This window comes from Brachycentrus maculatus, unplaced genomic scaffold (assembly GCF_059751285.1).
Source record: "Brachycentrus maculatus isolate JH-2025_06_01 unplaced genomic scaffold, ASM5975128v1 h1tg000199l, whole genome shotgun sequence".
NCBI classification, from domain to species: domain Eukaryota; kingdom Metazoa; phylum Arthropoda; class Insecta; order Trichoptera; family Brachycentridae; genus Brachycentrus; species Brachycentrus maculatus.
In genome coordinates this window covers 367,501-383,868 of record NW_028280950.1, presented here as the reverse complement: position 1 = coordinate 383,868, position 16,368 = coordinate 367,501, and the positions used below count along the sequence as shown (strand labels likewise).

At 31.7% G+C, this 16,368-nt stretch overlaps 1 protein-coding gene across 1 annotated transcript in view; it reads right to left on the bottom strand.

The window, feature by feature from the left end:
• ttv (exostosin glycosyltransferase 1 ttv) overlaps positions 1–16,368 on the bottom strand; it is a 288,324-nt gene that overhangs the window by 74,431 nt on the left and 197,525 nt on the right. The window contains exon 2 of the mRNA XM_088263413.1: positions 3,634–3,835. Within this exon, the coding sequence (XP_088119539.1) occupies positions 3,634–3,835 (202 nt within the window). The remainder of the gene's footprint in view (positions 1–3,633; positions 3,836–16,368) is intronic.

Genomic DNA, 16,368 nt, shown 5'->3' with positions numbered 1-16,368 from the left:
ACCCGTAGCACATGTATTTTTGAATCAGGATTCCCAAAAAGGACTGTAAACGAACCTTCTCGTTGGTTCCAGAAAATAACTTCTCAAATAGGATTATACTCCTTTTTACAGTATTCTATCTACATAAGGAAGTAATCGAAATCGATTCTGTGTAATTTTGTTTCCTATTACGAGTATGCGTACATAAAAATACGACAAATAAAGATCAAATACCGGTAATATAAAAAAAAAGTCTTTGAAGATTACTCTCAAAAGAACATCGATACCATCTAATATACGAGTGCATGATCGTTATTTTCGATACCATACTAGAAAAATACAAAAAAAAATCTTAAAGTCACAAGGATCAAAGACATCTAGGAATACGGGTACCTTAATGTTTTTTAAAGCAAATCCCTGTAAATAACATTTACTCAAATCCACACAAAAAATAACAATATGATCTTGACCTTAAAAAATCATTTCAAGTCAATCACATCAAGTCACTTTGTTGTAATATCCATCTTTATTTTTCAAAGTTTTACTTGGTATATACCATTATTTCTTCCCACATCATTTTTGTTAACAAACGGTGTTATATACGGTGTTTGAAAATGACGCGGAATGCATGAAAACACGTGTCACTATAAATTTTGAAAAAATAATACCGTAAAAAAATTAGCAAGTAATACTCAAATTATTTTTTTTTTAAATATTTATATTATTTATTGATTCGGCATTAACTTTGTGGAAGGAGATGATTATTTTATTAAAATTAAACACTTGAATATAACACTTTAATGAGTTTTATTTATATTTACGACTAGTTTCGAAAACGACAGATGTTTTCATCTTCTGGTACAAATTAAAACTGCTTTTATTTGTACCAGAAGATGAAAACATCTGTCGTTTTCGAAACTAGTCGTAAATATAAATAAAACTCATTAAAGTGGTATATTCAAGTGTTTAATTTTAATAAAATTAAATATATTATGCAATGTTAAATAAAAATCTTATTTTCATGATATTTTTAATTGTATGTTATATAATACGAGTTTATATGTAATATGAACCTTAAAAGCTTGCACAATTTACTTAACAAACCTTTAAGTTGAAATAAAGATACATGATAAAAAATAATTAGATCAATAATTTTAATGGTTCGTTATAAGTCTCGATTTGTGTTTGTTACATTAAACAAATGATGTGGAATTACTTTCCTTTTTTTGTAAAATGAAACGAAAGGACCAAACGATAATAAAAAATTATAATAAAAACACAAACGCGAAATCCAATAACGGTTTACAGATATTTATGGTAATGTTGTCTAATAGAACAATGATGCATACGAGAAGATACGGGAATTCAAATCAAAATAGATTTCCATCTTTATTTTGCGCGATATCAATCACACCAAACCTATACCTTACCAAAGCTGTTTAAATTCAAGCCCAAAAGCAAAAAATGAAATAACCTCGTTTACAACGTTTTGATAACATATTTACAGTAAATTAATTAACTGGTTGGTCTATTTAAACATCTCAATATAGATGAAGAAGAATAAGCAAGTCTGGACATTTACAGGGCTAACGACCGTCACAGGCTGGTTTGTTGGTATTACACACGTGTAACATTCACCGATTCTACCGATGATTGACAACCACACTACTCAAATTCTCGGAAGTTCTATATATATACGTGATCCAATTTCGAAACATTGGTGGTACTTGAATCACTAGAATTTCACTTGAATCTATGTTGAGATGTAAAAAAAATCATATGAAAAATAACTCCAATAATTGGAGATAATCTAGATTTGTGAACAAGTATTTGTACACACTTAAAATGTTAGTCTAATTATAAGCTTAAATTTAAAATAAAGATGGTATTTTCTAGCGTTTCTCAAGTACCTATATGAACATAATACAGGATTTGGATCTGACATACAAATTAAAGAGTTTCCGCTCGATAAAAAGCTTGCCTCGTCTCACCATAGATATCTCTCGTGAAGTCTATTGAGTTCGAAAACTATGTATCGAGATGATTCAATATATCTAGAAGTTCCAAGAATTTAATAGTGGTTGTTAAGCATGGGTAGAATTTGCGAATGTTACACGTGTGTAAAGTGATAGTAAAACCAGCCTCTGACGGTCGTAAGCCCTGTAAATGCCCAGACTTCCATATTCTTCTTCATCTATGTTGAGATATCAAAAAAATAATATGAAAAGTAACTCCTATAATTGGATATATCCAGATTTGAGAACAAGTATTTAGACACACTCAAAATGTTGTACTAAAAATGTTTATAAAATAGCAATAAAAATATTTATTTTTTCTAATAAACAGTAAGTAAAATGAATTTAAGTTTAAAGAAAAAAGTTTTCGAGTATCACATATACTATAGATTTAGTATATGATCGATGTTTTTGTATGTGAGAATCAAAGACAAAATAACGATAGATCAAAAATAACTAAAGATCGAAGAAAAATTATTTTTGATCTATCGTTATTTTGTCTTTGAATCCCACATACGAAAACCGCAAAGACTTTATCAAAAACCTAATAGTTAAATGTCAAAAATAAAATTAAAAATAAACTCGTATTTCCTCGGCAGTTTCAGCTTACATCGTTTGGACGGTTTCGGGGGGGGGTGATCGATCAGCCGGGATTATGAGGCGTGAAGTTGCGCCCGGGACGGCCCGCCCTAATTGGCCGATGGCAGACGAATGGCGGAGATTGTGCTGCGCTGACTTTGAACGATAACTTCGCACTGCAAGGAGATTCAATTTGCATTATTTTCCCGAAGTGTCGCCTCGACGCTGCGGACGCCAGTCGACAAGCTACCCCGGGAAACGGGAGAAGGCGAATTATATGAATTTACCGTACCTGCACACTTCCCGGAAATCAATCCATAACTAAATCATTAAATTGACAACATTTTGAGTATGTCCGAATACTTGTTCACACATCTTAGTTTCTCCACATAGTTTATTTTACATAAAGAATGGAAAACATAAAGAATGGAAAATATTTAAAAAAAAAAACAAAAAGAAATGGTAAAAAAAGTCCGTTCATTGCAGTTTGTGGATGAATTGGTAAAACGAGTTCATGAAACTGGATCGTTAATGAACAAAATAATTCGTGGTCCACCCTTTAATTGAAACATAAACAATGAATCAATATTTATTTTTTCATGAATGTTTTTCGCAGATACTTCGTGACACAGTTTTTAAACTTTATAAAATAAAACAACTTTGTTTTAAACCACTTTTTTAAGGTACATTTTATCTCCAACCGGTTTCGACAAGAACCTTGTCATCATCAGGGTTAATCATGTAATCGTTTTACAATTTGGCATCTTAACATAGATGAAAAGGGATATGGAAGTCTGGGTATTTATGGGGCTGATCACTTTACACACGTGTCACATTCACAATTCTACCATACTACTTAAATATTGGAAGATTTACATGTATGATCAATCTCATGACGTTCCATGATAAAGTTCACAACATTTATTAAGTTGTTTCCCATTGATTCCATTGATTCACAACATTGGTTCTATGATTGAGTTTCAATCATTGATGCCTGTTGTTTTCGTCTTCATCTTTGTTTAATATCTAAACAACTATGAAATGATGAGTTTATTCATACCTGAAGCAGTAACCGCTCGTCCGCCCAAACCACAGCCTTATTCCAGTCGATGACAGAAGAGAAAGGTAACTTCCAAGTATTTGATAATAGTACTGGAACACAGCCAGCTTGCAGCACCTCCAAAAAACGAAAGGAACCGAGACGCCGACCGCGAGGCACCAGGCAGAAAGTGGAGTTCTGAAGAAGGACTTCGTAATCATATCTGGAAGAAAAGAGAACATTGTTACTTCGTACCAAAGAACCGAACTATTAAAAGGTTTATATTTGTACTGACATCTATTGGAATAATAAAACAACAACTGTGTGTGTTTTTTTATTTGACCAGTGAATGGGTTTCGTCTTATCGACATTATTAGACTAGTGGAAGGCTAAACAAAATTCTATGTTATATGCACAACATGTTTATTTTATACGTAAAGACGTAAAAGATTGGAAACCTTTTACGTCTTTTTCCCAAAAAATTGAAAATGAAAAAAGCTATGCAATTCTTGCCTTATAATAAATAAAAAAAGTTGTAATTAAGCGTTTTTATTTATTTATTTGTATGTTGCAAATTAAAAATAATTATTACATTACTTTTCAACACTAAAATAAGAAAATTGTGCTATTTTTTTTTAAATAAGCGAACAACTATTTACAGTTTCATTTATATAAAAATGAAATAATAATGGAATTCTGTCAATAAATATTAACATAAATATCAATCTTAAATTATTTGAGCTGTAATTCAGAAAATGAATATTGAAAAGTATCGAAACGTCTGAGTAAAAAGTCATTTTTTTTTTTCAGATATATTTTCAAATATTTTTGTTTTTATACTTCGTATAAACATGATAATTGAAAACATGTATTTGAGGATTTTGTATGGAGCACCGTACTTCCATCTTAAATCTTTTGAAACAAGCAAACGCTGATTGAAAACGTTGAAGATTTGGACCGATAGATTGATGGAGAAAACTTAAATGATTAAGCCAGTAAGGGTAAAAATAATTTAAGCGCGTAATTAATTTTCTTATCTCAGATACACGCTTCAGTGACCCTTGTGCAATAAACCGTAAATAACACAGATAATGACACAGTTTGTGGTGCCTCACAACAACATTCCGAGTACACCCCTGAAATATTCTAAATTAAATGATAGTCGGAGTTTACCTCTGCCTTATTTTTAAATTATGATTTTACACTTCAAAATAAATAAATGAGAAATCATTTTTTTTAAAGGACGTAATCAATAAAAGGTTTAGTCATTAAAACAATAAGGGATGTTGGTTTTAAAGTTAAATAATGAAGAAAAATACACAAAATGAAACCTGTATAATACGTACTTTTTATGAATTAAATATAAAGAAAAGTAAACATAAAAATGAAGGCAGTGTGTAGTTGCTTTTTATTTAAATTACGATAGCGGCTTCAGTAGAGGATGAAGCGATATACATGTTATAAAAAAAATAAGAAAGAAAAACGGAGTGAGAAGTTAAAAATGAAAGATTAAATGGTGACATTAAAATGGTCTCTAATTATAATGAATAAATATAAATATTTTCTTCCTTATAACTAAAAATATTATTATTTAATTAATTGTCCCAAGCGTCATATGATACGTTTTAATATAGTTATCCGTATGGCAGAGTGGGATTCGAACTCACTGTCTTGGTTCCGACGACAAGCACCACAGGACGACAGTCAGTGCAATATTTGATCAATTTCAATAACGTAACACTGCAATAAGCAGATGTGATACCTACTATCATTTGAGTTCGAAGTGAAGTAAAAAAAATACATACTTATGTAACAGCAAAACTCTTATAATTACTGAGGTTTTTTTCTTCATGAAAAGTTGTTTGCACTTTAAAAATGGAAAAAGCAACAACAACAAAAACATCGTCATACTATAGCTAAACGTATACTTATATTTTTCACGTTTTTCACATTTTTAGTGTGTATATTAGGTTAAAATGGTTAAAAACAATGAAAAATGTATTAAAAAAGAATTCCACCGACAAGACACACAAGGTAGATTGGTGGGTCTCTGAAAAAAAATTTAAATATGTTTAAATTGTGATTTTAATAAATGTTTACAATTTATGTTAATAAAAATAATTTTAAAATAAAAACAAAAAATAAAGACTTTTAATGACCTCCAAGCCAGACAGATTGAGAACATGGACTAAAACTAAAAATATATATTGAAATTTTAAATAACGAACTTTAAAGATTACACCGTTCAAGTAAACCACGAAACGGATCAACTTTCGTCAAATTTACATACCTAATGAAACCAACTAATCGTTTTTATTCCAGAGATGAAAGTACTCTTTAGTAAGTAGACTTCATAACCCAAAACGCTGTTCGTAAATTGCGGAGAAATGTTCGGAGTTTAGACGTTTAGAGGGAATGCGAAAAAAAGTCTAGGAGGGTCGTTGCTATACCCGAAGTACATAGCCTTAAAGCACAAACAAATAAAAAAAATATAATACCGACTTACGCCAAGCGAAGAAATGCTTTTAGAAACATTTGTTTTGAATACATACGAGTTTTCTGCTGTGAATGAATGCAAAATATAAGTTACTTTCAGTAAATAAATTATATTTTCTTACACGCTGGCTGGTAGCAATAAATAAAATGTCCAAAAATATCACGTTTATTTATGTGCAGATAATAACAAAAGTAATTTCGAATGGTTATGATAAAATTAAAATCGACGCCAAACTACATAATCAAGATACGCGAAAGATAATTAAACTTTTACAACGAGATTGGCTGGTATTGAGACAAAGTCAAATAAGAGTCTTTTTTTTAATATTAGCAAATTTCAGCGACAAGTTTGTTAATAGACCAGAAAAATAAGGAACTGAATGAATTTCATACATTCATATGTCTGAGTATAATAAATAGACGGCAGTCTTCTTCTTCTTCTTTCTCAGCCATCTCTCCACTGCTGGATGTAGGTCTCTTATAATTTTTTCCAGACTTTTCTTATTTGGGTTTTTTTAATCCACTTACTATAGTATCCGCGACGGAGACAATGATATCGGGCAGTGGCGCCCAACAATTCTACGGCTAAGTTTCTCAAAGTGCACTGTATATTGGCTATACCTTCGTTTTAATATCGACAAATTTTAAATTTCAACAACGTTAAATTTATCCGACCCCGTAGTGGTTAACGCTGAAGGTCCGTGGTTCAATTCTCAGAGGGTCCCAAAAATATGATATGATATTATTCATTCAAACCCTTTTCCGCATCCCAATGGTGCATAGGGTACTGCATCATATAAACGCAGTGTTATCTCGATCGTTAACACATGAAGGAAAGGTGATCAGCCCTCCGCTTCAGGTACCAGTCAAGGGTAGTATTGAATAAATATTAGAGTGAAAAAACCACTTATATTTATTTGACTTTTATTTAACATTGTGTAAAAATAACTATTTTATGTTAATATTTCAATGAGATACAATATATTCAAGAATATTTTTAGTAGTCATTGCTTCATATTTTTAGAATAACAGTTTTAAATAGCACATGTTATAAGATCCATAAACGCGAGTTCAAGTATGAAGGATAAAGGTAACCACATTGATGAATTACTTAATAAAATCTGGCAGTCGAAGTGGGTTTTGTGGGAAACCATTAACAGGGAATCATCAAAAGCGGAAGGTCGTAAATTAGCGACATAAACAAATATTTCTGAATGTCCTCATACAGTTCTGTTAGCAACAACTTCCGCAGATGGAGTTGCTGTTAACGACACAGTTGTTAAACCGACACTTAAGAATTATATTAATTTAATTAAACACTCCCTTAATCCACTCTTCCAAAAGAATCACTAGTTTTTTTTTCACCTAAAAGAGTTTATTCACAAGATATTGTTCGGTATTTACTTTTCACGAGGTACTGCAAATCAAACATGGCGAAATTTCACAATCCTTTTGAGTGCGTTTAAATCTTTGTTCACAAATTTGGGTTTGTCCACTTAGGAGTTATTTATATTGACAGATAATTTATTGATTTGGCGTTTAATTTGTAGATCTCCATTTTAATTTATGTATTAATTTTAAATCAAACACAGATTTTTTGAGTCTACTAAGTTGTATTTTATTAACAAAAACACATGAAAAATTAATATTGTGACAATTGTTTCGCCTAGTTATGGCATTTTCAAACGAAAGACATTCGTTTGAAAATGAAATTAGGCGAAACGGTTGTCACAATATAAATTTTTTATGTGTTTTGTGAATAAAATACAACTTAGTAGATTCAAAAATCTGTGTTTGATTTAAAATTAATACATAAAATATATTGATAGTGCTTTACAACCCAGGGTTACGAGCGCTGCGAACCATTGATTTTAAGCGAGTTTGATGTTACAGCTAAAAGATTGATCAGCGCCCCCAAATTATGAAAGAACACTCGTCAAACGTAAAACAATAAAAATGTGTCAAGTATGATAGACTGATAGACAATGTAAGATACGATTATAATTTGTTATGCTTATTTAAGCTTTCCATCTCAATATTTTTCCAAATGCGAATATGTTGAATCGATTTATAGTCTTGCACCAACTTTTCAAAATACGAGTAGGTGAAAAGAAAAGTTTTTTTTATAGAAAACTAAACATCATTAAGAACGTCGAAATTGTAAAGTCTTATAAAAAAGTTTCGTAATAAAATGTCACTGAACTGACTTGATCGAAAATTTAATAAATCATTTCAAAAGTTTATTTAATTTACGAGTAAATATATACCAATAAATACATTATGTACGAGCTTTGTAGAATTATGAAGAGATGAATGTTAATATAATCGCAGTTTAAAACAAAAGTAATTTCCGTTTTAATCAATCAATCACAGTTAAACAGAAAGTAAACGCTCTTAGTTTATTGAGAAAATAATAAAATCTATACATTCATTTAGAGTCTAAATTATAGACGATAAAATAAGTATGTTACTACTCGAACATTGTTATCTTGAATGTTTTTCAATGATCTTCAAACCCTTATCCGCACCCCAATGGTGCATAGGGCACTCCATCATAAAAACGGAGTGTTATCTTGATCGTTAACACATGAAGGAAAGGTGATCAGCCCTCCGCTTCAGGTACTAGTCCAAGGTAATATTGAATAAATATTAGAGTGAAAAAATCACCTACAATTATTTGACCCTCCTCTGGGAAATGAACCCAGGACCTCCAGAACGGTAGCCGAGCCTGCTGACCATCGCACTACGGAGGCGGACAAAGATAGTATGTGTTAAACTTTATAAAATAAAACTAGAACTTTGTTTTTAAACACTTTTATTTTTTGTACTTTTCTCCAACCGATTTCGACAAGAACGTTGTCATCTTCAAGTAAAGACATGTAGAGTATACGGTTTTTCCATGAAGATGGCGAAATTCTTGTAGAAACCGGTTGGAGATAAGTACCATAAAATTAATTAAAATTTTATTTTACAATACGTGAACTTTTATCTAGTGTTGTGTGCTTTATTGGATAATTGCAGTTATTTTGAATGAAGATGTGATATTTAATGAGGAAAAATCACTAGGAACGAGGGTTGAAGAGCTGTCTGTATGTGTTGTTAATTGATAGCAACATTATCTTATTTGCATAATATACTCTTTGATAAATATTTCATATACACTGAAAATCGACTACACGAAAGAAAAAAGCAAAAAAAATATAAATTCATTTAAAAAATATATTTTTCTTAAAAGCATTCATCGCTTAATAGTTGCACGACAAGCATACTGAAAAACATTCAGAATTGTTTTACATTATTTTCATTTCAAATTACCAGGAGACCATATTCCCAAAGGGGTATTCTAATTCTACTGAAATCGGCGGGCAATTAAAGGAACGCCTGCACGTCGGCGGTGCGGGAAGGGCTGTCGCGTGTCGCTCACTAGTAACATTGCGGCCCGATACAGTGGCGCGGCAAACGATGGCCGCAGGGGCGGGGGCAATTTGTGAAACGGCACCTTAATTCCGCGGTGCGCGAATGTATCATTACATATGTATATTAGATTAAGTCGTCGGCGCGAGACAATCAACTCGCACGATTTCCCTCGCAATTCCGATAAAAACAATTCCTACGCAGGTATTACGTTCACCATTCACACGTCAAATAAGGAAATGTGCCAAGGAATTTGATAATTACTCGTAATAAGTGTTCAGAATAAAGTATATGAAATTAAGTAAACGCGTTCGAAATGCCTTTGAACAAAATATAAAATATGTTTAACATTATGTTACCCTTATAAATATCGATAATCTAAATAAGTCAACCCTTGAATGAATTTTGCATGAAGGGGTTTACGGTCATATTGTTTTGCTTGTGTCGTTATTTCTTCTTCTAATATTAACCATATACCCTTTACACTTTATTAAAGTCTATAACATGTATTTTATTTTATTTATTGTTTCGGCAATAACTTTGTGGTAAGACATGTTACAATGATCAAAGAACATCATAGCGGTCTTGTTAGTAATTATTTTTCGGAATTTGCAAATCACATAATAGATACTAATCACTCATTTCACTCTCATAAATTAAAATTATTACACCTTGTTCCATATAATGGCCAAATTATGAATTATCTTGAAAATTTAGAAATCCAAAAAAACCTAAATTCTAATAATAATTTATTAAATAATATATTGTTTCAAAATTCTTCACCGTTGCTTTCCATTTTTCCTTTGTTTTCAAACTCCGCCCCTTGACTAACCCTTTCCCTTTACTTTCCCCTCTCCTTATTTATAGAACAATATTATATTTTATATTTTTGTTATTATATAGACCTGAATGATGGAAGTTTAACTTCTGAAACATGTAGTCTATAATAAAACTCAAGTGGTAAAAAACAAGTGTTTTCTTTAATCATTGTAACGTGTATTTTAAATCTTGTATCCAGACTTGTAAATTATTGAGATGGAAATATATACAGATGTAATATGTATATATTTCCATCTCAATAATTTACTTCCCTGTGTTGAGAAGCAGTAAAAGAATATCAAATAGTATTTACATTGCTGAACGTAACAAATAATACAATTCAAAGCTTAACAAAAAATGCTAATTTAATATAAACGTTCAATTAACATACGGCTTGCTGTAATAATTTATTCAATTTTTTTAAAGAATTTTGGGAGCTTTTAAAAACTTCGATGTTAGTTTGAATTTTATTTGATTGCAACACCAAAATGATCGATATATTTTTGAACTCATGTGACTTGAATGTGGACACAAGGAATCAATAGGATTAGTGAAAATAGATTATTCGTGTACCGGTTAGTGCGAATGTTTGTTGAAAAGGCCACGACGCCAAACTGAAAGAACAAACAAGTCGGTTTTGTGACCTTTTCCTGTCCATAGTAAACAGTACTAAAGGTTATTTCACCAAAAATAGAATTATTATAAATTGATGTGTTAAAACTATAAATGGTATTACAGGAAATGTCTAGTAAGTTCAATAATATGTTGAATGTACAATAGTGTTCTTTTGGTGTATGTTGCATATGAAAGCGAGCCTATTCCAAGACATGCTATTTGTCTTCTTGCGCCGTTTGCAAAAACACAATTATCCGAGACATGAACACTCCGCGAGCCAAATTACTGCGCGAAGAGGCGCTACACTTTATCTACAAGCAACAAAAACACATACATTAGTTCCCACTCTTACTTGATCCGAGATGTAATTTACAAGTTCCGAGACTTCCGGGAGAGATACACGTAGATTACAAGGAACTTTCTTATATTCCCGAGAATTTCATCACATACTCCAGACCCTTGTGACCCGAGAAGGTTGACCGCAAAAACTATCTTTCCAAATGCCACCGAAAGAGGACGGATCAAAGAACAAAACCCGACGGAATGTTTGATCGGAACGAAATACTATACTCGAATAAAAACACGATTAAAACAATCCTTCAACAAGTTTAGAGCTAGTGAAATACGGGAAATACTGTACCGCTAGCTGAAAAATTCACAAAAAGTCGGCCTAGCTTCGGAAACTTTGGAAATTAAAGTAAAAGTTAGCGGCTAAATAAAAGTTCGCAATGTTAACCTTTTTCTTTGTTCAGACTACAAAGTAAATCGCTAAATCGGCCGAGTCACGGTCTTATGCCGCGTGAAATGGGTTTCAGCGATAAAACTTTGTTTGACACAAGATAAAAACTGAAATATTATAATTTCGAGGAAGCAATTACTTTCACACCACGCTGTCAAAACGATTTAAAAAAAAAACTCTAGTTCGATTTTTCGAAACACATTTTTTTTATATATATTTACATGTACTTGGTAAGTGAAATTTTCTTCGAAGTTGGGCCTTTCAAACCCCGTATTGTATTTTGCGATACAAATCTGTACACGATGCCTAACGAGGCATCACTCAAACCGCTGATCAGACTGAACAAACTTTGTTTGGACGGAATAATGATGTTTCAGCCGCTCCGACGGAGATTGTACCAAAACGAAGTCCCAGGAGTAGGTACAGTAAGAAGCGCAGGCTCAGAGTATCAACCCCTGAGAGACGGTGAAGTTCCGAGACCAGACATCCGATATTTCCCTTCCCACGACGCGAAGGTAGCAAGTTAGCTAGGTCAGTAATAATGTCAAAAGTTAGTCTTTTGAGAGGGTGGGTAGTGAGTGCCAGATCTAAACGCGATACTGTTTCCAGTCGATAAACATTGCACTATACTAAATTGAGGTAGGTGCTTTCGTACAATGAACAAGCAAAATGAAAACAACTTCCTTGAATACAAAAACTCCCGCGATATAAATATCTAAATAAAATAAAAGCCGCGAAAGTATTTAAGAGGTCGTAAAAAAGGTAAAACAGTTCAAGTTAATCAAAAATAATTTTTTTGAAAAATTCAAACGTAAACTTTGTTCGTACATTTGAGAAAAAAGTTTTTTTCAAAAACGTAGTTTTCTTCAGAAGCTCATTAATCGCGTTCACTCAACAATGCTGATTGGCCAAGTTTTTTAATCAACTTTCAATCCGAACAAAAGAATAAGCGACTTCGTAACTTTGAGATTGCGATCGTAGTGAGGAATCTTCGTGAAAGAAGTATGGCAACTAAATTTATATCAATTTTTGAAAATCGTTTTAAATTGAAAACTGAATTGGGTATCTGGAAAACAAATGCCGATATGTGCCTTGATATATTATATTAAATCCCCATCCTATCCGAGTATTAAAGCTTAAAATCTAATTGAAAACGTGACCCACTGAGTATTCTTCAGTGCAGCTATTGAGTTTAGGAAGCTCTTTGGTATACAAAAACTTGTGTAATTTAAAGCTTTCAGCTTTCAGCTGGACCGGCGCCTGCAACTTCCGGTAACAGGAAGTTAGGTAATGGACTTTAAACGAGATAGAGAACAGAAAAATTGATTGGCCGGATGGCCCATCACGCGAGATCTTTGAATCTATGAGATCGTATAATATGTAGAAGTTACCTATGCTAAAACACGTACTGAATTTCACAAGTAATACTTAAATATTGTATGTTATACCATACTTGCAATTCTTTATTATAATTTCATTGATATTTAGATATATGTGTTAAAGTTCAACACAAATTAACTGTCTCACATTCTTCTACCACGATAACATCAGTATTTCCCTTGGAACTATTTTTTCATACACAGTAAATAGAACCATTATTTATTTAACAATTGATCAACATAATTGTGTTTGAAAGTACAAAAACAAGACTTGCAATAATCAATATGAATGATAATATATTTTAAATAATTTTGTTTTCACATGATAAGTATGGATTTTGTACGAAAAATTAAAAAGGTAGGCATAAACAATACACATGAAAATAACTTTTATTTTATCGTTTACATTTATTTCATTATATGCTTTTATTTTATCGTATACATTAAAGTTAAGATGGTAAAAACAATATAAGAGATTGACAATCTGGTTTTTGTCATTTTATCCCAGTAACGTAATCATAATACGTACATGGCATATTTCATATGCACAAACATTTTTTTTTGTTAATATTAATGTAACAAGTTTTTTCTTCTTTTTTTCCCTTTATCAATAATCTTAGATATAACGTTATAGAACAATAATTTTAATTTTTCGTTTATATCATTAAATCCTCAATTATGAATGGTCTCTTGAAATAAGCCGTTTTTTATATTAAAGTTTTACCTACCTCTTGACTCGGTATATTTTTATTAAAAACTCTTCCTTCGTTATTTTTATAATCTTAGTTGTTAAACTATAAATTTTTTTTTTTTTTTTTAGAATTTTGGACTGAAAATCTCAATTATTGGTAGTTCGTCAGGTCTCTTTATAAATCGGTTTCCTTTTCAGTCTCAATCCTGACTCCCCGAATGTCGATAGTCCGTTGTAAAAGTTTCCCCTTTTATTGGGCTTCGGTTCAGGGAATAAACGAAGAAGTTGTTGACACAGCCGCCTTCACACAGAGGAGGTGGTGAGTGCCAACTTTACAACCGCCGAGTGCCGGATTACACAAGAAAACCAATTAAAACTTGGCTTCTCTATCGCCTGATTGTTGAATGCAAGGGTAGTCACGTCACACCTCAATGACGATCTCGACGGATACAATAAATATCAATATCGTAGGGGTGGGCTTTATGGAACCCCGTGGTAATTAGAAACCGATTCGAACCCTTCAAACTTTCCTTTTGTATTATATTCATATCATACATGCGTTGGCGTTGTACATATCACAGATATTCTTCATCTGGCCCTTATATGCACTAAATACTACGTGAGTCACAGCATCGAATTCATGAAGTGTTAACTCAATTTTTTTTATATCACGAAGGCAAGATAATCAATCCTGCGTTATGAGTACAAATCTAATGCAATGTGAAATAAATACGTAAATATTAGAGAGAGAAAAAAACTGTCATTAATTTTGACCTCCTTGGTTATCGAACCTGGGAGCTAATGTACGGTAGCCAATAATGCACAAAGTATAAACATTTATTTTATTATACATATTTATTTTCTGAAGCGCATCGTCAAAATGATATCATATTCTGTAGTCTATACGGTGGTTCTTACGATTATTTTATACATTAAATGTTAATAAAAACACTTATTTTTAGAGTCTACTAAATTGTATTTTATTATTGAAAAAACAAAAGGACAAAATTTGTGACAATAGTTTCTAGTTTTTATGGCATTTTCAAACTAATTTTTCGATTATTTATGTAGTACATGCCACGAAGATGATTTTACGTGCATTCCATATCATCCTATTATCAAAAATGCAGCTAACTTCGAGAATCGAAATAATTTCGTCTTGAGAATTCGAAGTACGAATATTGATTTAAATGCAAATGAATATTGTACCAACGTTACTTTTGAATAAAAACTGAAAATAATTTGTTTATATTTTATTTTGAAAAAAAAATTTAATTTAAAACTCTAAAGGACAAAAGACGTGACAAAGAGAACGACTGTTGTCCGGAGCAAGGCGTCAGGCACCAGGTCGCGTGGTTGCTCTCTCATGCGATGGATGAACCAAATTAAAAGTTAACTCGATCCTGAATAAATGCGTAAGATGTCCTTCTCAGTATGACAGGTGGGACAATTTTTTTTGACATTGATTTGTGCCACAAAGACAATTTTTTTACTATGATCACAAAGCCAAGAGGATTATTTTAAAGGAAAGTAAAACTTGAAAGCGGAAAAAAATATTATTTTAAAGATTATTAAATCTTATTAGAATTCGAATAGATTCTGAGATTTCTATAAAAATACATCGGAATAAAGTACTCCGGGGCAAGGTCCATAATTATTTCCGTTTAATACAAACAAAACTGAAAAATCAAAAAAGGTTAATACATAAATTTTCTGAGGCAAATTCAGAAGCGAGTAGAAAAAACCAATTTATTTTTTTAAATATTCGTCGTATTTAAATTGTAGAAAAAGGATAGTATAAAAAAGGAAGATATATAACCCAATTTCCCGTGGAGGGTTTTAAAATTTATAAACATAAATATACTCGTATATTGTAAACATGAACATATCAATGAATTTATTTATCAAGCATCATAAAATATACGTCAAAGTAGAATAAACAAACACATTCAAGAACTGAAACGGGTAGGTATGGTTTAAAAACTAAAATAACCATCAAGCAGCTTTACCGCAGGAGGAAGGCAGTGAAAGCATAGGCATAGAATGCCGTACAAATCTGTTTTTGCAAACAATTTTCGCCTCTTCGACATTCATGCATCTCCTCGCACATGCCCGCCGATTATTCCGACTCCTGACCTAACCACTTTCAATTACATGAAATACATTCACCTTGACCTTTCCGAGAGTGTGGACGTAAATGAACGTCGCACAGTGCGTTATTTTGGCAATCTAGGGGTACTTTATTATTACGCTTAAAATATACCGGTTTTAGTAGGTTTTTGGATACTATCACTTATAAAATACATGATTGAGTGAACATTTTGTATTTATCTTATAGTATTTCTAGAAAGATATGATAAAATGGGTATTAAAACAACTTTCATGCTTTATGAAAAGAGGTCACAGTTAAATGTGTTTGTATTACACTTAAATGTTTTGGCAGATATTAATATTATTCAAATATTTGTTGTAGATGCATATATGCATAAAACGTCATCACCAATGTTTGTAAAAGAAAGGTATATATTCGTATATGAGGCCAGGAATTATTTGAAAATGGAGAATATTCAAGTTATGTTTTATTCAGAATCACTATTATTTAA